Source organism: Protopterus annectens, chromosome 17.part0 (genome assembly GCF_019279795.1).
Source record: "Protopterus annectens isolate FY-2018-M chromosome 17.part0, PAN1.0, whole genome shotgun sequence".
Taxonomy (NCBI): domain Eukaryota; kingdom Metazoa; phylum Chordata; order Ceratodontiformes; family Protopteridae; genus Protopterus; species Protopterus annectens.
In genome coordinates this window covers 707597392-707623664 of record NC_056751.1, presented here as the reverse complement: position 1 = coordinate 707623664, position 26273 = coordinate 707597392, and the positions used below count along the sequence as shown (strand labels likewise).

General features: G+C 40.0%; 1 protein-coding gene across 42 annotated transcripts in view; it reads right to left on the bottom strand.

The window, feature by feature from the left end:
- LOC122791684 (mucin-2-like) overlaps positions 1 to 26273 on the bottom strand; it is a 732148-nt gene that overhangs the window by 68197 nt on the left and 637678 nt on the right. For all 42 annotated transcript variants that reach the window (XM_044059549.1, XM_044059571.1, XM_044059534.1 and 39 more), the window contains 2 exons: positions 16401 to 16603; positions 12258 to 12429 (listed from right to left, as the gene is read on the bottom strand). In XM_044059549.1, coding sequence (XP_043915484.1) covers positions 12258 to 12429; positions 16401 to 16603 — 375 coding nt within the window. The remainder of the gene's footprint in view (positions 1 to 12257; positions 12430 to 16400; positions 16604 to 26273) is intronic.

Genomic DNA, 26273 nt, shown 5'->3' with positions numbered 1-26273 from the left:
TGTTGCATAGCATATATTACTTTTGTGGCCAATGGAGGCACTAAAGGTGAGGAAGGTATTCAAAACTAAATTTTAAACAAAGAATTCATACATGTTTTGCAAGTTCTTACATCTTTATGTGAATTGGAAACACTAATAATATTGGTACTATCTCTTTCACAGCCATCAGAGTTTGCATTGCTATGATGCACTATGCTGTGTAGCAAATGCCAAAATGGAGAACAGAAATGATTGAATGAAGTGGCTGCCAATGGCACTGTTTTATGTAGGGTGCTCTGGTGTTGCAGACAAGAGTCAAACTCAAAAGGGTCTTCTTTCCCCGCTGATTCTCCCAAGCCCATTCCCTTAGCTATGGTTTCACTAGATAGTAGGTAGGGACAGTGGGAATCTTATTCATCCATTCATGTGTGTCACAAAATTAGAGGATGAGGCATTTGGCTAGCTTAAGAGAGTCATAGTTACTCCCGCTGTTTACTCAAGCTTCATTAAATTTCTTCACTTTAACATTCAGAGCACTGGGCAGAAATCACATCTCGTCAACACCTTTCTTGGGCCTTCTCAATGCTTTGTTTTAATTAAACAGTCAGCTTCCCCCAGTCCGCACCATTTCTAATTCAGGTGCTAGCTGCAGGATGATGTGGGAAGCTGGTCAGGACCACCGCCCGCCAGCTGGGCTGATCAACAGGAAGGAACCGGTGCACATCCAGAGTCACCACCGACATCTCCCAGGCTCCCCTGGGAGAGGGTATGGTGAGGGGCAACATCTCATCCAGCCACAGTGCATGCCCAGCCCAGCTTCATGCCCGACCCAACAGACCCAGCCCTTAGAGACAATCCTTTATTCCCTGCACAGGGAGCACCATGACTTCCTTTATAGAGACTCCTATTTGTATTCATAATACAATATGGATGCCTGACACTGTCTTATCATGGCTGTCAAGTGATGTTATCAGCATGCCTCACTCTGGCGAACAGTGCAAGCACCACTATAGTGACATGCAGAGGTACCATCCAGATCTTCTGTGCTGATGGGAAGAAAAGGTCAGAGTATGGACACCTCAGGTGTATATATGACACTGCAGTTTTATTGTTTTGCTTCCTGATGAATACACTGAAGGCATGTAAGTAAATGTTTACATTTTTCTTCACAGCTCAGGAACCTATTCAAGATAATCGTCTCTGCTATTCTAGAAGAAGATCAATCACCTTTCCCATTACTTTCTTTATTGAAATGCTTGAGAAAATATTTTTTGTACTGTATTAGTTTTGCAAAAGTTGCCTGCATACTTGTAAAATGTACAGTGAAATGTGTTATTATGTATCATGTGTAGGTATTGTTATTGATGTGTATGTTTTTATCAAGCTTGGCTCAACAGGTAGTTAGGTAGAGTGCGTGCACCCTTGTCGGTGGTGTGCTTGTACACATATAGTAGTGGTGCAGGAAGTGACAGGTACAGAAAGGCAGTTACTCGTACTAATAGAATGGTGTTCCACCATGTTCTAGGCAGAGTAGCAGAAATACGGGTCTATATTAGAAGACTGAATGTTTAGGTGACCGAACACCTAAACATCGATCTTCTAATACTGAAAGCAAAAAATGTCGAATGGCCGATTGAACGCAGGGAAAGATTTCTCTTGGCCATTCGCCGGAGTTTGCTAATTCCCTACTGTTGAGCGATGTCGGAGTTGGTATATTTAGTTAGGGAGTTGTGGGGGTGGGGTGGGGGTGAAGCCCCCCACTTAATTTAGATGTAAAGTAATGTTTTTTGTGTTTCCCTGGGACGTTCGACATTGTGCAGTTCGATATTAGAAGATCGATGTTAAGGTTTTCGATCACCTAAACATTCGGTCTTCTAATATAGACCCCAGAAATACAACTGTAAGAACTAGGTATTGAAGGCATTCCACCCTGAAGATGTTCCACTGTGAGCACCTTGTTAGATAGCACATCCCAACATAAACGTCCGATTTCAGATTAATGTGCTGTCCTTCAGAGTTTTATTACTATTTTTTAACATTTATTTATTTATGTATTTACTTGTTGCTTTTTTTGTCAAGTATTTAATCTTAACACTCATTTATATACAGTTCATACATTCATTTCATGCCATTTCTCCTTGTTTCTCCCTTCCTTCCATCCTTTGTCACTATCCTTTCTTTTTATAAACTTTTACTTTTCTTTGGAAGAGATATGTCAGATTTTAAAAATGATAATGTTTTCTCCTGGATGAAACTGGATATATGTAATCATTGCCAGCAGCATGATATTGTAAGGGGCAATAGTGTAGCCAATGCACTAAATGCCGTAGCTGAATCATCACAGAACCTGCTACTGTATCTGATGCTGTTCAGACTACAAAAACTACAACTTCGGTGAATGCCAATCTGATAATAGTGCCAGATCCCTGGGACTTTCCTCCTGTAATACAGAGTGCACACTTACTGGTGAGATAGCTGAGCAACAGAGGCTAAAAAAAAAAAAAAAAACGGAGGAAGAGGAAGCAGTCAGGGTTACCAAACACAGAGCAGACCATGGCAATAAATGCTGAATAACGGAAAAGAACATCAGTTTACTTTTATAGTTCACAACAATGTATTTATTAAGCGCTTTCGATTTCTAAATAAAAACTTCTTCAGAATGAAATGGTTACAGAACGCTGACCCTCTGTATACACATCCTTGCCCCTAATTAACATAATTAATAAAATGCATCACTAGTAATTAGCTAAAAGAAATACAGCTCTCAAAATGCAGGTACCAAATAAATAAATGCATGTAATACATAATAATTAATAACACATATACAACTATAAAAATGCATATAAATTACAAAGATTCATTTAAAATACATATAAATACATGGTTACTATAAAAGTTCCTTAAAAAACTCAATGTAGATAATATATTTACTTATTTATTTACATGTAACCTTCGGCTTTAAGCCTAAGGACAGAACGTATGGATAGACTACTATTTAGACGGGTGGTTGCGTGGCATTGGTTCTCAAGTGCCACTTTAATTCCCTTGATTCTAAATAGTCATTCAGTGCCCCCCCTCTGTCACCCAATGTTACTTGTTCTAATACTGTAAACTTAAAACTATGTCCTTCATTTTTTAAAACATGTACTGCCAAAACATTCTTCAAGTCATGTTTCTTAATGTCATAAAAATGCTGGTAAACTCTACTTCTAAGGGCATTATTGGTCTTCTCTATATAGAAACTCAGACACTTAGTACAGAGGGCAAAATAAACTACTGCCTTACTACTACAGGAAAATTTCTTTTGGTGTACATGTTTACCATAATTAGGTATAAGAATCTCAGTACCTTCTATAATATATTGACATTGGAGACAAAAAACACACTTAAACATGCCACCTACTTGTGAATACATTTTTTGTGATCTTTCAAGCAAGTTTTTAAATGTGGTATCCTTCTTATATACAATATTGGGAAGTGTCCCCACTAAATCTTAATAGTCTTTACTAGTGGTAAACAAATTCCAGTTACGTTGAATTATTTGACTAATAACCATAAACTGCTTATTATATTTAAAAATTGCTGATTTATTGAATATATTAGTCTCCGACCTGGACTCAACTTCCTGTAAGACAACTCCTTTTCCAAGTTATGGGAAGAAATGACCCCTCCCTCTTGGTAACAACCTCCTGTAAAAATGTTAATTAGGGGCAAGGATGTGTATATATAGGATCAGCTTTTTGTAACCATTTCATTCTGAAGAAGTTTTTATTTAGAAAACAAAAGTGCTTAATAAATACATTGTTGTGGATTCTGGCGTGCTTCATCCTGTCTGTTTTTGGTTTCTATTACATTTTGGTGGTTTTTGGCTGTTTCGTTATGGAGGGAGCACACGCTGTGGATCCACCTACTCTCAGTTCTTTAGCACATTCGTTGCAGACTTTGAATTCCATGGTGGGAAATCTGGTCCTGCTTATGGAGAGGCTGACCCAGCAAAAAGACACTTTGCAGGCTTCTCAGCCTAGAAGAACAAGCAACAACAATGTGGAGGGTGAGATGAGCATCAGCGGTATTACACCAGCACAACGGCAACATCATGGGAGCCCTAACCAATCGGGCACCGAGGATTTGCATTCTGCTTCAAACCCTGGGACCTCTAGGGGCGTAACTTTTTACAACAGGAGTAATTCACTCAGTCAGTGGCTTGAAGGTGACTGTAAGTGGTGCCCTGTACCTTCTGTTAACAACAACGATATTAATGGTTCGTTAAATGAACAGATTAAGTAATTTGAACTGCTTACTTTGGACTATCGCAAGCTTCAGCTTGAAAACAGCTATTTACGGGAATGTAAACAGAGGGAGCAGGTCCCTAAGGGCCTTCGGTTGTGGAAATACCCGACAGGCTTGGTAAGGGACTCTGTATTGCATGTGGAACCTGTGCAGTTATTTATCAAGCACGGATGTGAACTTTTGGATTGTTTAATGAGAGATAATGACAGGAAAATGGCAAATTTATCTGTTAAAATAAAATGTTTAGATAACATTCATTCAGATTTACTGTTTGAATCTAAGCAAACACAATATTTTAATATTTTCAAAAGTATTGACCAGTATTTAGTTGATTTGAAACATAAAAAAGATGGTAAGCTTAAAAGGGATGAGAGGGAATATGCCCAACACAGAGCATATTCACCTCCCCCCTTGGGTCAGAACAAGTCTACCAGTTATACTAATGGGATTAATTTTACCTACAATAATGAAAATGAACCCAATAATGTTTTTTTGTTGGATGACAATAATGAATTTAACCCTGACCCTTTAGAATTCCCCCCTCTGAGGAGGTCCGAACGGCTGAGGAACCAGAGATGGGGAACGAGTTATTAAAGACACAATTACAGGGGGAGAGAGAAAATATATTAACAGTATTAAGTGATGTGCACGTATTTAATCGAAGCGTTTTGAATGAGTCTCCTTTTCAGATTCTAAGTAATGTATGTGGTGACTTTAGTGTTTACAATTACAGTGATTTTATTTTTTTTAAAAAGATTGCTGACGTTTTTGAAAAGGGTTTGTCCTTTGTTCCTTGTAAAGATGCAGTTTTGGATGATGTATTGATTAATTTAAAACTATACATTAGAAAGCTGAATTTTCAGTTCTATTTCAAGGGCATGTCTTTGGGTAACACTGATGTAGAATTGTGTAAAAAAATCTAGTTTATTCAACCCCCCTCTATGTCCTGTAGTTCAAATGTTTGAAAAAATGTGTGAGAACGACATTCATAAATTATTTAAGAAAAAGGATGTGTTATTTTGTGATGAAAACAACTTGAATTCATGTGAAGTGAAATTGGTTCAGGATATTTTTGCCAATAAGGCAATTAGAGTAATGAAACCAGATAAGGGGGGGGGGGTGGGATGGCCATTATGAATAGTAACTCTTACATTAACAAAATGTTTGGTATATTATACATGGATACATATTATCAGATTAGTTTAAATGAAAAAAATATTTTATATAGGAAGGTGGATATATTATTAGATGAACTTCTTTTAAACAGACAAATTACAATAGAACAACAATTTATGGAGGTTAAGTGTCCAAAAATTCCGACAATATTTGGTATACCAAAACTCCATAAGGATTTAGCCAACCCCCCCTTAGACCAATAGTGGATGCAAAAGCATCCCAAACTTACTTTATTGCCAAGTTTTTAGATATACAACTTAAATCTACACTCAATGACTGTCAACGGATTGTTAAAGATTCATGGGATTTGTTGAGAAAAATCAACAAGAATATGTATAATGATGGGTTGATTTTTGTTACAATTGACGTAAGGGATTTATTCCCCGTAATCCCTCATGACACAGGTGTTGAGTGGTTTTATACCTATCTTTGTCAACATACACATTTCACCCATGACTCTATTCTTACCATTAGAACCCTTAAGGAATTAGTACTAGATACTAATATAATTGTTTTTGAAGAGCAGTTATTCAAACAATGCAAAGGGGTCGCTATGGGGGCCATTCGTGCCCCTAATTTTGCTAACATTGTCCTAGCATTTTGGGAAATAGAATTTATCTTCACTAGCCCTTTTGCCAAACATTGGAATTATTATGGATGTTATTTGGATGACATAATAATTTTATGCAATGGCAGTGAGGAGGAATTGAATACATTTATGGCTTTCATTAAAGATAGTACTGATTTTTTAGATTTTTCTCATACAATAGCTTATGATGAGACAAACTTTTTGGACATCACTATTAGCAAAAATAGACTGGAGAACTATTTTAAAACAACAATTTTTAGAAAACCCACTTATTCGAATACCCTTTTGCATTTTAGTAGTTTTTTCCATTGCACCAAAAAAGGTTGTTGGTAAAAGGGCAGGGGGTTAGACTAGCAAGGATGGTCTCTGAGAATGAGGATTTTCTACATCAAAATCAAGTTCTTAAAGGGATGCTTATAAGAAGAGGTTACCCCGATGGTTTTGTGGACAAAGTTTTACAGGAGGTTGTTACCAAGAGGGAGAGGGGTCATTTCTTCCCATTACTTGGAAAAGGAGTTGTCTTACAGGAAGTTGAGTCCAGGTCGGAGACTAATATATTCAATAAATCAGCAATTTTTAAATATAATAAGCAGTTTATGGGTATTAGTCAAATAATTCAACGTAACTGGAATTTGTTTACCACTAGTAAAGACTATTTAGATTTAGTGGGGACACTTCCCAATATTGTATATAAGAAGGATACCACATTTAAAAACATGCTTGAAAGATCACAAAAAATGTATTCACAAGTAGGTGGCGTGTTTAAGTGTGTTTTTTGTCTCCAATGTCAATATATTATAGAAGGTACTGAGATTCGTATACCTAATTATGGTAAACATGTACGCCAAAAGAAATTTTCCTTTAGTAGTAAGGCAGTAGTTTATTTTGCCCTCTGTACAAAGTGTCCGAGTTTCTATATAGGGAAGGCCATTAATGCCCTTAGAAGTAGAGTTTACCAGCATTTTTATGACATTAAGAAACATGACTTGAAGAATGTTTTGGCAGACCTTTTTTTAAAAAATGAGGGACATAGTTTTAAGTGTACAGTATTAGAACAAGTAACATTGGGTGACAGAGGGGGGGCACTGAATGACTATTTAGAATCAAGGGAATTAAAGTGGCAATTGAGAACCAATGCCACGCAACCACCCGTCTAAATAGTATTCTATCCATAAGTTCTATCCTTAGGCTTAAAGCCGAAGGTTACATGTAAATAAATAAGTAAATATATTATCTACATTGAGTTTTTTAAGGAACTTTTATAGTAACCATGTATTTATATGTATTTTAAATGAATCTTTGTAATTTATATGCATTTTTATAGTTGTATATGTGTTATTAATTATTATGTATTACATGTATTTATTTATTTGGTACCTGCATTTTGAGAGCTGTATTTCTTTTAGCTAATTACTAGTGATGCAATTTATTAATTATGTTAAGTAGGGGCAAGGATGTGTATACATAGGGTCAGCGTTCTGTAACCATTTCATTCTGAAGAAGTCTTTATTTAGAAAATGAAAGCGCTTAATAAATACATTGTTGTGGATTCTGGTGTGCTTCATCATGTCTGTTTTTGGTTTCTATTACATTTTGGTGGTTTTTTACTTTTATAGTTGTACAAATAGTGCACATAGGGGTTAGAGGTGGAGCTATTGCAAGTAGAACAATGAATATGGAGTAAAAATGGATAAATGAATTCCCTTCAGATGTATATCCTGGTTTAAAGGAGGCAGTCAGTATTAAACCATCACTCAAGGTACTACAGCAAAAAACGCAAATAATATTAAGATGTTTTGAAACAAATTACTTTAGATATTACATGATTTGCATGCTATTTAAGCTGCTTGTTATTACTTTGGGTATTGCATGATTTGCATGCTATTTAGGCTGTTTGTTATTACTTTAGGTATAGCGTGATTTGCATGCTATTTAAGCTGTTTGTTATTACGTTAGGCACTGCATGATTTGCACGCTATTTAAGCTGCTTGTTATTACTTTAGGTATCACATGATCTGCATGCTATTTAAGCTGCTTGTTATTACTTTAGGTATCACATGATTTGCATGCTATTTAAGCTATTTGTTATTACTTTAGGTATCACATGATTTGCATGCTGTTTAAGCTGCTTGTTATTACTTTAGGTATTGCATGATTTGCATGCTATTTAAGCTATTTGTTATTACTTTAGGTATCACATGATTTGCATGCTGTTTAAGCTGCTTGTTATTACTTTAGGTATTGCATGATTTGCATGCTGTTTAAGCTGTTTGTTATTACTTTAGGTATCCCGTGATCTGCACGCTATTTAAGCTGCTTGTTATTACTTTAGGTATCCCATGATCTGCATGCTATTTAAGCTGCTTGTTATTACTTTAGGTATCACATGATTTGCATGCTATTTAAGCTATTTGTTATTACTTTAGGTATCACATGATTTGCATGCTGTTTAAGCTGCTTGTTATTACTTTAGGTATCACATGATTTGCATGCTATTTAAGCTGCTTGTTATTACTTTAGGTATCACATGATTTGCATGCTGTTTAAGCTGCTTGTTATTACTTTAGGTATCCCGTGATCTGCATGCTGTTTAAGCTGCTTGTTATTACTTTAGGTATCACATGATTTGCATGCTGTTTAAGCTGTTTGTTATTACTTTAGGTATTGCATGATTTGCATGCTGTTTAAGCTGCTTGTTATTACTTTAGGTATCACATGATTTGCATGCTGTTTAAGCTGTTTGTTATTACTTTAGGTATTGCATGATTTGCATGCTATTTAAGCTGTATGTTCTTACTCTAGGTATTGCATGATTTGCATGCTGTTTAAGCTGCTTGTTATTACTTTAGGTATTGCATGATTTGCATGCTATTTAAGCTGTATGTTCTTACTCTAGGTATCGCATGATTTGCATGCTATTTAAGCTGTTTGTTCTTGTGATTTACATTTGACCTGAGGAAGCATTTTATGTGAAAGCTGAAAACTAATCAGTATGCCAGCAGTTGTTATTAAACTTACTCCATGTATATTTGAGCCAGTTCCTTTTTTATGTTATTTCTCTTCCTTTATTTTATTATCATGTACAACAGCAGCCACTGCAGACTAGTATATAGGCTTGGTTCTACCTTCTTCTTGGAAGCTGAGCCAGCCTGTAAATCAGCCTCTGAACTAGCTGGGACTGCCTCCCCAATAACTGAACCTGGGGAGAGTGATGTGTCATCTTCCCCTGCCCCTGGTGGTATTTCACTGTTTCTGAGTGTAGTTATTCCCACTGATGGTTCAGCCAGAACTGGCCAGTATGTCATCCACAGGGAGCTAGTGAAAGTAGTGGATAGATGCAGCATCAACCAAATGGAAAACCCCCTCTTGTAGTTAGTAGAGTTGTGTCCCTTCCTGTCGCCACCAGAAACATCCCAGCCAGGACCCAGTAGGGAACAAAGACAGTGGAGAGGATGCTGTCTCATGTCACTGGGGGGACATGGGCAGGATGGAATAGAACACCATATGTTCCCTATCCCTATTCTGGTGCATCCATCCTGTTTGTGTCATTACCCTCCCCTGTTCATTGTCTAGTCCGCCCTATCAACACCATATGTTCCCTATCCCTATTCTGGTGCATCCATCCTGTTTGTGTCATTACCCTCCCCTGTTCATTGTCTAGTCCGCCCTATCACTTGTGTCTTTCGTTTGACTGATGTCACTAAATCCACTGCCCCCCACACACACACTCAGTGAGTCAGCACCTCCCTTGTTAGTCTTGCCTTTTGCTATGAGTTTGTACATTTCCCTATGATATACTAAACCCTTTACAATATCATGATCTTCCCTTACATCCCTTTCTGCCTTTCAGTCTTGGAAAAAAAGGCACCCTAGCCACAAAAAAAAAAAAAAAAAAACATTCCTACCACTGTCCATCACATTTTTTCCTTCCCTGCTTCCTTTGCATGTATTTCCGCATTTTGCTTCCCCAGTTTTTACTACTTTTCTCTACTTCCATTTACCCCACCCCCTGCTCTGATCAAAAACACATTTAAATAACGGAGTGGCCCTTTTAAAGTAGCATGCTGTTTTCCCTCATAGTCTTGCTTTGTAGTGCATGCACACATAACGAGGTGCATAAACCCTCGATGTTCAGTAGTTGTACTCATTAGAGTCCACAGCAGCTTCTGCAACTTCCTGCTCCTCAGCATAAGGCTGCTCTGGTCACATGGTCACAAGCAGGAAAAGTAATTAGCTGTACTTTAAGCTCGGTGTTTTCACTTTTTTAATTGTTAATGAGCTTGTGTCTGGAAGTTAAACAGAATGATGCTATCTCCCATTACCCTGGGCATATTTCTGAATTCCAGTGAGATCGACACACTGGGTAAGATCTTTGTCCCACAAACAAAATGTATGGGGATTCTTCCTGATCTATGTAGTTTGCATGTTCTCCCTTTATCTGTGAGCAGAGTCATAGGGAACAGCACAGGCTTTGTATGGTGCCTGTAGGGGGTACTGTCATGTGAACCAACTGCTTTAGCCATGATGTCTGGTATACAGTATCCCCAAAACAGAAGAACAAGGCTGTATGCCACACTAGCACAAGACACTCATTGGTGTAAAATTGGATTTCTGGGATTTGGTCACTTCAACTAATATCACTAAAAGGGTTGTGGATATTTGCTGGTTCTAAATGGTGTGAGGGGACTATGTACTCTTATTGGCCAGTGTGATCTTACCATAAAACCATAGGTTACCTGAAACAGGTCTGTTGAAGGAACACTGGACATTAGACCAATCAGCCTGCCAAAACAAACTAAAGATTGCTACAATGAATATGGGTTTACTGAAAGGATGTATTTTGCTAGTGAATGACATGATGGTAAGGGAGAAGACTGGATGTTCTGTATTTCACAAGAAAGTCACTTGGTCTGGGATCCAGAATCTACTACTCAGGGAGAAAACAGGCTAGAAATTATGTAGAAGCTGTGGTGAGAGTTATTCTTCTGAAGACAATAAAGTATGTCATCAGAATCAGTGATGGATTTACTCTGGTGTAAAGAAAGAACAGCCTTCATGATATCAGCTTATGTTCCCACAGCACGGTGGTGCTGATGAAAAAAAAAAGAACATTCAAGCAACAGTTGTGGGACCTGATTGTAAAGTGATACAAACTGAGTCAGGACAGATATGACAGGATATAAGGATTGCACTGGTACCCACAGTTGGGGAAACAAGACTGAAGGAAAGAACATTCTAGACTTCTGCCTAATAAACATATTTACTTGTTTTAGATTTGCTTCCCGGGAAAGTCTCACTGGGCATGGATCCCATTTTCAGTGGAGGCCCGGGGAGAAAAGCTCCACAAAGATTAGTACAGCAAATACAGTAAATACGATACACATTAGGTACACACAGTAGCAGCGTTAAATAAAGTACAGTACAGAGTCAAACGTTAATAAAGTACAGTACAGAGTCAAAAATTAATGTTGTTGTCTTTCGGCTTTTTCCCTGTAAGGGGTCGCCACAGCGGAACTCCGGTCCACTAATGATTGGCAGTAGACTTTTACGAAACGCCGAGGTGCCAGCTCGACGCCCAACCTTCAACGAAGGCATGCTCATTTATGCACACATATCTTTCGAACGATACCCAACCGCGGGGAGGACATGCAAACTCCACACAGAAGGCACTCCCAAGCCAAGCCGAGAATCAAACAAAAATTAATAAAGTACAGTTTCAAGGCCAAGAAAGGAGCAAAAAGTAAAATATACTATATGGAACACAGTGTGCTACAATAAAGAATACAGCTGAAAGGACATTTTGTTCAGTCATTTGGTTACATTCATCAGTGGCTAGTGCAAAACACACATTGATTGATTAAGAGTATAGAAAGGAGTTGTTGTAAGCTTTCATAGAAGATTAAGGTCAGATATAATCTAATTAAATCAAGCTACCCAGGGTAAATGACATAATGGTGGCTAATCATGTGATTTACCAATAGAGATATTCCACTGAATGCCCCTCTGAAGCAGTACCCCCAGAAGAATGAATTAATTAATTAATATGCAGCTCTGGAAGATTAATGATTAACATAAGTACCCCCACACACATTCACTGAAAAGGTTGCCTACCTTGGTCTATGTCAGTACAGGGCAAAGGTTTCATAGAAAGTAGAACCTACTAGTTTTCAATTCAAACAGGTCCACTCTGTAAAAACTGGTCTTGTTATATAAGTTTACTTACCTTCACATTCGTAATGGAAACAGCAGCCTTCATCATCATAAATTTTCTTAGGTGGCTGTCCATATGAACACCTGAGGTCTTCCACAGGTGGACATGTAACACGCTGCATATCAATACAGTCTCCTTTACAAGTTGCCTGAATGCATCTATCGACCATCCATACCTCGTTATACTGTAAAAATAAATAAATAATGAAACATTTGATAGTGACTTCCTGCATTTCTCATTTGATAAATGTTTTGTTTATTTTTCCCAGTGATGCACTTATGAGAAATTACTACATTTTAGAGAGATAACCTTCCTAGCTGATTTTGAAAGCAAACACATAAGCAACCATTATAAAGATGTGAAAAGTGAATAGTTCCAAAATGCCACAAAATGTCTGCAAAGATTTTTAACTGGTGACTGATGGAAGCATACAGTGTGTTTTAATTTCACTGATAAGATGCAATTCAGATCATGGTCTCAGGGAACAAAACCCTCATTAGAATGTAACAAAGTAGTCTTTATGGTTTATTTTCTTATTCTCATTTGTAAACTATCAGATTAAGTATATGCCTTTGCAGTGGAAAACACTAGGTCAGATTCTTTTGCAGAAATCATGTAAGAAGGTTATAGGTTTTAATAAAACTTTCAAAATATTTATTTGACTACAACAAATGAAGAACCAGCCACCCATACAACGTAAGCATTTTTTGTGTGTGTAATTATACCCATGGGTCACTTTCATGGTTCAAAATTGGTTAAAAAATGCATGTGTAGTGAGATGATTGTGGAAATATGAATGGATACCTGTCAGCCTAGTAAAGTCATACAAGTCAAGTCAGTTTTTAGAGATATGATAATTTATTCCTTGTATAGATCTTACCAGTTGCATGATTTTGTACTTAGCTTTATGTTTAACAGTTAAACTGTAGGCCTTCTCCAGCTCTACAGTGGAATGATTCACAGTCATGCCAACTCTGCAGTGGAATGATTCACAGTCATGCCAGCTCTACAGTGGAATGATTCACAGTCATGCCAGCTCTGCAGTGGAATGATTCACAGTCATGCCAGCTATACAGTGGAATGATTCACAGTCATACCAGCTCTACAGTGGAATGATTCACAGTCATACCAGCTCCACTGTGGAATGATTCACAGTCATGCCAGCTCTACAGTGGAATGATTCACAGTCATGCCAGCTCTACAGTGGAATGATTTACAGTCATGTCAGCTCTACAGTGGAATGATTCACAGTCATGCCAGCTCTACAGGGAATGATTCACAGTCATGCCAGCTCTGCAGTGGAATGATTCTGAGTCATACCAGCTCTGTAGTGGAATGATTCACAGTCATGCCAGCTCTACAGTGGAATGATTCACAGTCATGCCAGCTCTGCAGTGGAATGATTCACAGTCATGCCAGCTCTGCAGTGGAATGATTCACAGTCATGCCAGCTCTGCAGTGGAATGATTCACAGTCATGTGTAGTATGATATGACCAGCACCATCAGGACAGTTGCACATTAGGTCCTCAGAAGTGACGGGCAGTAGCTCACATGAATGGATCTTATTTGCCACATAAGTATTTACTATTGTAACTGATACAAAATGTTAGGCTTCAGATGATCTCCTCCAAAGGAAAAAAAAAAAAATATATACATATATATATATATATATTCACACACACACACACACACACACACACACACACACACACACACACACACACACACACACACACACATATGTGTGTGTGTATGTATATATATATATATATATATATATATATATATATATATATATATATGGGTCTACTGCTTTTAATCGAATACCACTTATTTGAAAAAGAGCAGTAGACCGCTCAGTTACGCAAAAGTGCACTTATTCGAAAGTGCACTTCTGCGAACACTGCTTCTGCGAACTTATCGCACCACAGTGGAGGACAGCAGGAAAACATTCTATGTCCTCCACTGTGGTGCGATAGTCACAGACCCTAGTGTTAGGGCACGGGTCATGGTAAGGGGATAGCCCTACTAGCTATCCCCTTATCATGACCCATGCCCTAACCCTAAGGTCCGTGACTACCGCACCACAGTGGAGGACAGGCTATGTCCTCCACTGTGGTGTGGTGGTCACGGACCTAGGGTTAGAACACGAGTCATGGTAAGGGGATAGCCCTACTAGCTATCCCCTTACCATGACCCATGCCCTAACCCTAAGGTCCGTGACTACTGCACTAAACTGCAGTATGTAGCCCGTTCGCTGAAGTGGGTTTCGCGAAAGTACACTTTCGAGTAAGTGCACTTTTGCGTAACTCAGGGTCTACTATGTAATTTCGAAGAAGTGTATTTTCGAAGTTATACAGTAGACCCACATATATATATATATATATATATGTGTGTGTGTGTGTGTGTGTGTGTGTGTGCTTATGTATACATATATATATATATAAAATATATATATATATATAATATATATATATATATATACACACACACACACACACACACACACACACACACACACACACACACACACACACACAATCAGCTGACGATTAACTGTGATTTAACTGTAGTCTTCTTCTTCTTTCAGCTTTTTCAAGTTAGGGGTCGCTACAACGGAGCTTCCGTCCGCTAATGATTGGCAGTGGATTTTTACGGTGTCAAGTTGCCAGCCCGACGCCCAACCTTCAAAGATGGGTCATTATTATGCTAAATAGATGTTATGATGTGTGTATGTTAAAATTTTTGTTTCACAAGAATATAATATGCAGTCTGTATGAATGCATAGAACAAGGATGCTTAGTCTCTGTTTCTTAAGAGTGAAATATTATTACAGAGTAACTGAATAGCAGTAGGCAGGCAGAATGAAACTTGGAAGTAGCTAACAACACCCTTTGCACCAAGGTCATGTCGACCTAGAAGATGCTGTACAAACAAACAAATAAACAAACAACCAAACATTGTTGGACTGCTGCAAACCTCCTTCTGCACTGTGGACTATGTGTAAGAAACTCTCCTAATCTCATGTTAGTTAAATCTAAACTACAAATCTCTATAATTCACGTGTTTTATCTAATTTTCTTCTGCAGTCTGGCTATAAGATCTGTTTCTCTTATAAAAATGTTTGGTTTAATGAAATGAGTTATCCATATAGCTATAAAATACAAGGCAGAGAAAAGCTATCCTGATGTTGGAATAACAGAAAAAGAAAAATAGGAAAGTATTTCCCTTTTTTAGTTTTGCAAATGAAACTAAAAGGTTACTCCTTCCAAATGGCATTATTAAATGCAGTTTCTGTGTGAAATATTCAACTAGAATCTCGCACACCCCATATTGTGTTGATTCAAGTGGATATGAAAGGTCACATGATACTCAGTAATGAAGGGGAAGTGGCTGGTAACAGCATAAATATTACCCGCTTCTCCATTCAAGAAAATGAGTGAACTCTACCTCATCAATATAAATTCAAGTTTTAAATAAATAAAGATACAAAATGCAGGCGACATTTCATATCCTCATTTAAATTCAGCAAGTAAGAAAAAAAACACTGTGATCTCTTACAGCAGTGTATGTTTTCTGGTATGCTTTGTGATATGAATCAGTTTCTGTATGTTTACACGGGAACAAATACAAGGGGCATGCACATTTTTACTTCCTGTAATTTCTAGTTGTATATAACTGCATGTCCATAAGATAATGCCATGCGGACATAATATCACGGAGCATATTTGACCATGAATGTGAACTGTTGCAGTATGACCGACACTAGTAGGAACCCAAGGTGGCAAACAGATTCAAAGATTTTCATCTTGATGCTTTATTTACACTGATAATACAGTTAGACAAACTGAAACATGAGTGGAAGCAAGTGAAAGTGTGGTTTTGTGTGTTACAATGGCCTTTGCAAGCCCATGTATCTAACTGGTGGGGCAGTTATATTAATAGTATTATGCTATTTGACCATACTTATCCAGTCTGGTCCAAATTACTTAAGGTCTTTTCTGAAATGATATTCAGAAACTCTAATTAGCCAGTGAGGTTGCACAATTTTAAATCTTTGGCTGCATCATAAACACTCCACATATAAGTATGAAATGAGCCGAATACCCTGTTTTTGTGTTTCCTTATGGGTAGAAGAGTCATGCATAAATTACCTTCCTTGGCGGCATGAGATGAGTACATCCTGGTGAAGTTTCTTCCTTTTCTGTTGTAGGGGTGCTGGATGTTGGCAGGTGAGATGCTTCAGCGCTTGGCCTTGTCTCACACTTGGAACTCGTTTTTAGGATCTCACCAGACGTACTGCAGATCGCAGTGTAGCACCAACCATCATTATCACTTCTGTCATATATGAGCGCACCTGAAACAACCAATAGACATGGTATAAAATACTATATAACCATTGCTTAGTAAAGTAATATAAACACTGTACTTGTTATAAGTCCCATAAAAAGTTTACTGTGTGAATTTGCTTTAAGGGGTCTCTGTAAAATTTGTAGTGAAGAAAATGAATCATATTGAGATTATTAACTACATTTTGTGCTAAAACGTATTTAAATGTAACCACAATATTCTAAAAGCACTGAATATAGAAGCACATTACATTATGATTTTTAAATATTACCTCATATATTCTGAAGTGCTTAAAATCATTGTCTTCCACACTAACGTGAAGTCTAACTATGCACATTGCATTGTACTGTTCTGAAGGGTAGCCCCCCCTTTTTATTATAAATTGATTAGCTGATATTCATAAATTATATAAAATGCGAACATGACATGAGTGATATTGATAAACTAAAGGTCAGGCTATTGCCACGGCTATTTGACATTCACATCAATAAAGGCAACCTAAATGTGGAAACTGAATACTGCCATGTGATGGCTATGAATATAATATGTCTGAACCTCTGGATATGATCTTAAGTCTAGTGATGAAAAGCATACAGCCCAAACAGAAATGGCTCCACTAAAAAGAAGTATACAGTTTAATATGTTCATGATAACTCACAGAGGTGAACAAACATTGGTCGTTATTCCAGATGGGCATTATTCCATGTACCATGAATGTTAAAGTGCCACAATAATAGTGCCTGGCAATATGATGCCACACCCCAAAGGCAAGAACTCCACCATCCTGCACTTTTACTTTAAAAAAATACTCCATTATGCTAGGCTAATATACTGCTACTTGATTAATCCAATGATAAGGGTGTACCCCAGGATATTAAGTGAGGTCTGTGCATTACGAGGATGCCAGAGATTAATAATTAAATATGCAGCTTGGACATAGTGAGCAGGGTGAAGCTGTGTTAAATGAATGTCCTTTTGCTGGTTTTCTACCTATAGGCTTTGATGGCAAATTAAGAGTTATTTTAAGATGCTCATTATACTCTCAGTTAAAAAAGTAAAGCGATCACCATGCTCATTGGCATCAAAAAGAATATCCTCGTAGCTAAATGGGTAGAGTTATGGCCTCATGAGCAGTAAGTGCAGGGTTTGAATACATGGAAGGGAAACTACACAGAGATCACCATGCTCATTAGCATAAAAAAATATCCTCGTAACTAAATGGGTAGAGTTATGGCCTCATGAGCAGTAAGTGCAGGGTTTGAATACATGGAAGGGAGACTAAGCAGAGATCACCATGCTCCTTAGCAGCAAAAAGAATATCCTCGTAGCTAAATGGGTAGAGTTATGGCCTCATGAGCAGTAAGTGCAGGGTTTGAATACATGGAAGGGAATCTACGCAGAGATCACCATGCTCCTTAGCAGCAAAAAGAATATCCTCGTAGCTAAATGGGTAGAGTTATGGCCTCATGAGCAGTAAGTGCAAGGTTTGAATACATGGAAGGGAGACTAAGCAGTGATCACCATGCTCATTAGCATCAAAAATAATATCCTCGTAGCTAAATGGGTAGAGTTATGGCCTCATGAGCAGTAAGTGCAGGGTTTGAATACATGGAAGGGAAACTAAGCATTTATTTGAAAGGGCAATTGGCATAACAAGTAAGGTGTTCGGCTCCCACGTGCAAAGTACAAGTAGAGCTTTTTTAAATCAGTTTTCCCTGAACTAATGTATGAGGTGATTATATATAAAAATTGTAAATGTTTGCTCATAGTTCATAGGTTCATAGGTTCATAGGTTTATACTAGGCTATCTGCCCTAAGGCATTTATAAGCCTAGCCCAAATTATTGTGGCTTACGCCACCCCTTATATGAAAAAAATACTGTGCCCATTAGTTTGTTGTGCCTCTGTCCAGCAGTGACACAGAGATGATTCCTGGGGTAAACCTACGATCTCCCATCCACAGGTCTAGATTTCTCTTGAACAGAGTCAGCGAGGTGCTCTGCCTCACATGGACCGGGATTTTATTCCACAGCATAGGGAGTCTCTGAGTGATAAATCTATCCCTCCAGCACGTCCTATTTATATCCGTGCTAAGGTTTAAGTCGCTTGCTCTAGTGGTTTTGGTGGATTTGGATTTTTTGAGGTGGAGCATGTCCATTAATTCGGGTTGGACATGGCCTTGTATGTCAGGCACATGTCACCTCTGAGCAGACGGTATGCGACTGAATAGAGCTGGAGTTTCTTCAATCTGGCAGCATATGACAGATTTTGGAGTCCCTTTATCCTTTTGGTGAGGAACTTTTGGGGTCTCTCCAATTGCTGCAGATGTCGGGTGAGATACATCCCGAATGGGGCATTGTACTCGATCATTGGTCTGATAAGTGAAGAGTACAGGGGAACAATGACCTCACTAGATCTGGATGTGAATCCTTCATGATCAGGTGGGCAATGTAGAAGGTCTTTCTAACCACTTTAGCAATGTGAGTGTCAAAAGAAAGGCCACTGTCAACCTGGGTCCCCAGGTCCCTGATAACCTCTTCTGTGCTTAGTGGATTGCCACCTATATGGTAGCTTGGGGTTACCTTGTTTTTCCCGAAGGGTATGACTATACATTTTTGGCGTTTAACTTCAGGCCATGGCTCTGGCACCAGCTATCTGTTTCCGTGAGTCCCTTCTGAAGGATATCCGTGTCCGATGCACTTTCCACTATGGCGCCCAGTTTGCAGTCGTCTGCAAACTTTGTCAGCCAAAGTCCTCCCATGTTGGCCTGTACTTCTGAGAAGTAGATGCCAAACAATAGGGGGCCAAGGACCGAGCCCTGTGGGACACCACTTGTGACTGGCTTGGAGTCTGACACAGCGCCAGCAACTCTAACCCTGTGGGTTCTGTCCTTAAGCCAGTTTGCAACCCATCTTGTGACATATGAGTTTACATTTAAGCTGATAAGTTTTTCTACAATACCCGAGTGGGGTATTGTGTCGAAAGCCTTTGCAAGGTCAAGGTAGGCTGTATGGACTGCCTTTCCCTCATCAATGGCCTTGGTGACTGTTTCGAAGAAGTCAACCAAGTTCAAAAGGCATGATCTTCCCTTGACAAAGCCAAACTGGGTCGGGTCCAATGTCTGCAAGTCCCCTATATCTTTGTTTATGAGCTCCATTATGATCCTCTCCATAGCTTTGCAGACTAGACTTGTTAAGCTTATGGGGTAATTACCAGGGTCCGTAGAGGCACCGCCTTTGTGGAGTGGGACCACAGTTGCCGTCGCCACTCCTTGGGCACGTATCCTGTGGTAAGGCTGAGATTAAACAGCTGCCTTATGTGCGGGCTTAATTCCTCATTTAGCTCGTGTAGCACACAGCCGGGGACACCATCCGGTCCCATTGATGCTGTGTTTTTAGCTTTAGAGAGAGCAGCTTTCACCTGCGCATTTGAGATGTCCGGGAGGCTACACTGGCTGGGATAGTTATCTCTCCTTTAGGGGAGAGGGGTGAAGTTTGCACTGAACCTGTCTGCCAGTATGTTGGCAATGTCTGTGGGTTCAGTGATTTTGTATCATTTTGGACTAATTCTGAGCATATCTGGGAGTTTCCACCCAGGTTCCTAACATAGCTGAAAAAGGCCTTATGATTGTCCTTTGAATCCATGGCAATTTTTCTCTCAAAATTGGCCTTAGTTGATTTTATGAGTGCTCGTATTTTTTACTAATAATGATCAGGGGTGACTTCCTTTTATGGATTTTGTTCTATCATGTAATAGCTTTCTCCTCTTATTGTAAAGTTTGTTAATGGCTGGGGTCCACCAGACTGGACGTTTGCCCTTTGTGGAAAGAGTCTTGGTTTTATTTGGGATTGCCTGATCCATGCAGTCCTGGAGGTGTTCATAGAAGGCATTTGTAAGGGCTTCCGCAGCTTGGGTTGTGGTTTCCTCTGGCTCAGGGGCCTTGAAGGATACCACACCAGTCTTGAGTAGTGTGAAGTTTGCTTTAGAGAAGTTCTTCACTATGGTCTTTTTTGCTTGGGGTGGGGGCGGGATGTGGATTTCCAGTGAGATTAGTTTATGATCAGATCTCACCAATGAGGGATATACTTCCGGTGTGGAGCATTTTGTCCCCATGTTTGTGACAATGAGATCTAGTATATTTTCTCCTCTCATGGGAATAGTGACTAGCTGTTCCATGGCATTTGAATTTATGAACTCCAGGAACCGTTGGGCTAGAAAGTTAGGGCTTGAGTAATGTTCCCAGTCTATATTCGGGTAGTTGAAGTCACCCAATATGATGGTGTTTGGAGATACATTTATACCCTCCAGTGTCTTCAGGAAGGCTGTGTGGGGTTCCTGAGTTTGAGAGGGTGGCCTGTAGCATGCTACAATTTGTAGAGCAGTTTTGCCTATGGTTAGTTGCACCTGGATGGTTTCCGAAGCGGCCCGCGTTGCCACCAACCTGGAGGTGTGAGTAGCCTTTATGAATATGGATACACCCCTCCTTTTGTGGTGTGGTCCGGGTTTTGGGGCGGAACGCATGATATGAGGTAAAACCTAATAGTGCCGGGTGCTCTCAGGAGCCTTGAACCAGGTTTCAGTTACAGCACAGACATCGATGTTCTCCATACTGAGAAGGGCCTCGAGTGCGTGCATTTTGAGATTTAGACTTCTGGCATTGAGCAGCATTACCCTCAGTTTCTTCCCATTTTTGTTTTCTAGGGTGGTAGGTTTAGAATTTGAGCCTTGCCTAAAAAAGGCACTATGGGGGTGGCAAGAGCCTTAGCCAATATCCGGAATCCCAGGGGTGACAGGTGCAAGCCGTCCCTTGCGAAGCAGCGTGGCTTGTCAAGCATGTCATCCCAGGCAGACAGACACTGGATCCCCTTTGAATGACACCAGACATTAAGCCAGTTCCTAATGAGTTACTTTCTGTCTCTGTAAGATACTATGATTGTAGATAGAGACGTATTTCAATTGTAAATCAATGCATAGAACAATCATAGAGCAGCAAGACTGAAAACAACATGAAATTGAAATAAAATAGCACACAAATGTAAATGTCAGCAGGCACTTGAGGCAAAGTACAGATACATGAATCTGGGCATACTGGGGCAATGTGGCAACTGCCTCATGTACACAGACAATCCTCTCCTACATCCCAACACTACAACCTGCGAGAAATGCACTTACATAGTCAAACTGGAAGCAAAGCGCTCTCCGGCCAAGACTGTGCTAGACAGTCAAGAGGAGAAGGTTAACACCTGCATCACACCTCAAGCAACTCATAGCCCTTCAAAACCCACACCATCAACACCCACACATAGCAACACTAAACCCACATATGCGGAGGCCCTTAACATTAACCTGCCCAAGCAACAAGGACCTCCGAAGCCGAAATGCAAACAAACACCAGTCACAACCAAAGTGACACATAGCTCACAACACCAGTGTGCCACTCAACAACAGCCCCAAAGGCAAGACAATGTACCCAACACTTTAGTCATAGGTGACTCTATAGTCAGGCACACTGATGTCCCACTCACCAGACTGAACAAGGAGAAAATTACAGTCAGCTGCCTGTCGGGTGCCAGGATCCGCCACATAACGCATGCACTCAAGTCACTCCACAACAAGTACAAATACGACTCTGTCATTGTCCATCCTGGAGTGAATGACTTGAGACGTACCTCCCTGGACTACATGAAAAGAGATATGGAATAGCTCTTGGATCATGTGACCCAGGCAGGTATGACCCTAGCCCTGAGTAGCATCTTGCCTTCGCCAAGAATGATACCACAGTATAAGGACAAAATGATTGACTTCAACAATTGGCTAAGCTTCTGGTGTCATTCAAAGGGGATCCAGTATTTGTCTGCCTGGGAAGACATGATCGACAAACCAGATGCTTTGCCAGAGATGGTCTGTACCTGTCACCCCTGGGATTCAGGTTACTGGCTAAAGCTCTTGCCACCCCTATAGTGCCTTTTTTAGGCAAGGTTCAAATGATAAAACCACCACCGTAACAGACAGAAGCAGGCAAAATCTGAAGGTAATGCTACTCAATGCTAGAAGTCTAAACCTCGAAATGCACTCTCTCGAGGCACTCCTAAAAATGGAGAACATCGATATCTGTGCAGTAACTGAGACCTAGTTCAAGGCTCCAGAGAGCACCCCGGCAATACCAGGCTACAATTCTTACCACACTTTTCGGCCACAAAACCAGGACCGAAACACTAAAGGTGGAGGAGTGTCCATATTCACCAAGGATATTCACACCTCCAGGATAGTTGCCCAACACAATGCATCTGAAATTCTCCAGGTGCAACTAACACTAGGTAAGACTGCAATCCAAACTGTAGCTTGCTACAGATCCCCAACCATGCCCCAAGATTCTCACTACACCTTTCTAAACATACTGGAAAATATTAAGATACAACCAAACACCCTAATACTGGGTGATTTCAACTACCCTGCCATTAATTGGGAAAACTACTCAGGTACCAACTCCTTTTCCCAACGGTTCTTGGAATTCATAAATTCCAATGCCCTGGATCAACTAATCCATTGTCCCACCAGGGGCTCCAATATCCTAGACCTGGTCATTACCAACATGGGAGATAGATGCTCCACACCAGTGGTCACCCCCTCATTGGTCAGGTTTGACCATAAACAAATCACCCTTGACATCCACATTCCCACCCCCACCCCCCAGTAAGGAAACCTCCTTAAAAAACTTCTCCTAAGCCAACTTCAAGCTACTGAAGTCAGAAGTGACAAACTTCACAACACCCATGCAGACGGGATCTCAAAGTTCGACTGCAGAATCCTACACTAAGGCACTGTACGAGCACATCCACTCGTGCATGAATCGTGCCATCCCAAATAGAACCAAGATGCTCTTCTCCAAAAAAAGGAAGACAATCTGGTGGTCCCCTGCTATGAACAAACTATACAACAGAAGGAAGAAACTGTTGCAAAAAAGAGAAAAATCACAGGATGCAAAAAACTCCCTCACCAGCCTCAGTAAGAAGCTGAGATCCCTCATAAAATCCTCCAAAGCTAGTTACAAAAATAAAATTACCAATGATTCCAAAGACAACCACAAGGCATTCTATAGTTATGTCAAGAATCTAAATGGCAATGCTCAGATCTGCTCTGAGTTACAACAGAATGGCATTAAATATACTGATCCCAAGGATACTGCCAACATCCTTGCAGATCGATTTAGTGCCAACTTCACCCCACTCTCACCCCCTAAAGGGCCCATCTCAATACCAAAAGATTGCCAAATTTTGATAATCACGGCCACACAGGTAGAAACCACACTCTCCAAAGCTAAGAATATAGCATCCATGGGACCAGATGAAATCCCAGGCTGTGTACTACATGAACTACAAAATGAACTGGCACCTCACCTAAGTGTCATGTTTAATCATAGCCTCACCTCAGGCTTCATGCCCACTGAGTGGCGCACAGCTACAGTTATCCCTCTCCACAAGAGAGGATCCACCTTGGATCCTGGGAACTACCGTCCCATCAGTCTGGCAAGCCTGATTTGCAAGGGCATGGAACGCATTATCATGGAACTTATAAACAAAGACATTGGCAACCTTCAAACACTGGACCCCACCCAGTTTGGGTTTGTGAAGGGCCGATCTTGTCTCCTGAATCTGATTGACTTCTTTGAATCAGTCTCCAGAGCTGTGGATGAGGGTAAGGCAGTCCACACAGCCTATCTGGACCTCGCCAAGGCCTTTGACACCATCCGCCACTCTGGAATCATAGATAAACTTACTATGCTGGGCATAAATCCCTATGTCACTCAATGGGTTGCTAACTGGCTTACTGACAGAACCCAGACAGTAAAAGTAGCCAACTCCAAATCCAGCTCCAGACAAGTGACAAGTGGAGTACCTCAGGGTTTAGTCCTGGGACCACTCTTGTTTGGCATCTACTTCTCTCAAGTACAGGCCAACACTAAGGGACTCTGGCTAACAAAGTTTGCAGATGACTGCAAACTGGGAGCCATTATTGAATCCCCAAATGATGTGGATATTCTACAAAAGGGCCTTGCAGAAACAGATGCCTGGTGCCAGAGCCATGGGCTCAAGCTTAATGCCAAGAAATGTATAGTTATCCCCTTTGGAAAAAAACATGTACCCATGAATTACCACATATGTGGCAGGACACTAAACATCGAAAGTGTGATGAGAGACTTAGGGACACAGGTGGACAGTGGTATCACTTTTGATAACCACATTGCCACAACAGTCAGGAAATCCTTCTATGTGGCACACCTCATCACTAAGGGCTTTTCATCCAGAAAAAAGGAGGTCATTGTCCCACTGTACTCATCCCTCATTAGACCCATTATAGAGTATAATGTCCCATTTGGTATGTACCTCACAAGACATCTGCAACAGCTTGAAAGGCCACAGAAATACCTCACTAAAAGAATCACAGGCCTAAAGCAGATGCCATATACTGACCGTCTAAAAAAACTCCAGCTATACTCTGTGGCATATCGTCTACTCAGAGGCGATCTCTGCTTAACATACAAGGCCATGTCAAACCCTGAGCTGTTGGACATGCTCCACTTAAAGAAATCCCAATCCCTCAGAGCCACACGCTCCAGGGATCTAAACCTTGTCATCACAATGAACAAAACATGCTGGAGGGATAGGTTCCTGACCCAGAGACTCCCCAAACTCTGGAATAGACTGCCCATACATATCAAGCAGAGCGCCTCATTGGCCCTCTTCAAAAGGAACCTTGATGATTGGATGGGAGATAGGAAATTCACCCCAGGGATCATGTCAGCCACCCTGCTAGACAGGGGCCTGGAGAAGTAAATATTGTGGGAAGAAATATCCAGGGAATTGTTATGGCTAGGCTTGCATAGGCCCTAAGGCCGATAGCCTAGTACCAACCTATGAACCTATGAATATTTTCCACATGTCTTGTTATTTCATGTATTTTGCAACTGATTACAGACATCTGATATGTTTCACTCAAACATGATTGACATTCATCCAAAAATTTCAAGCAACATACTGACATCTACCTGGAAATCATTATTAGATATTTAAGGAGAATGAGTCTTGCAGGATACAGTTATTCTCAGAATCATAGGCATTACATTTAGATCTGCAAGATGTCCTAAGCCCTACACATCAGTTTTGAAAGAACCCCTAGGAATGCTGATATTTTAGTAGAAAAGTATTTTCTAGATTTTTGTAAATATTGCTGAAATGTCCAATACACTAAAACATCTCAATATAATGCAAAACAGCTAAAACAACAGCAACTATACAACAGGTCTTTATTTGAATAATAAAGTGAAATAAAATTGCCACATTGGCTGAAAGTATGCTCTGTGCCATAAAATGCCATGCTTCAGCAGAGATGCCCCCACTTTGCACAGCTAAAAAGATGGAAACCCTATACCACCAATACAATTTATTTTGTCCTGTTCCAGAGCCCTGACTGCCCAAAGTATCAATGTCCCTTAGTCAGGCTGTGTTTTATAGGTTCATATGCAACTAGTATGCTAGCTGCTTTTGTGGGCCATTTTAAGTTTAGCCAATTTCCCTTGGTGTGAACCAAGCCTCATACCTTTTGTGTAAACACCTTTATCATTTTGCCAAGCCCCAAACCCAACATTATTGCATGGTTATAAGACAGAAGTTGTAAAGG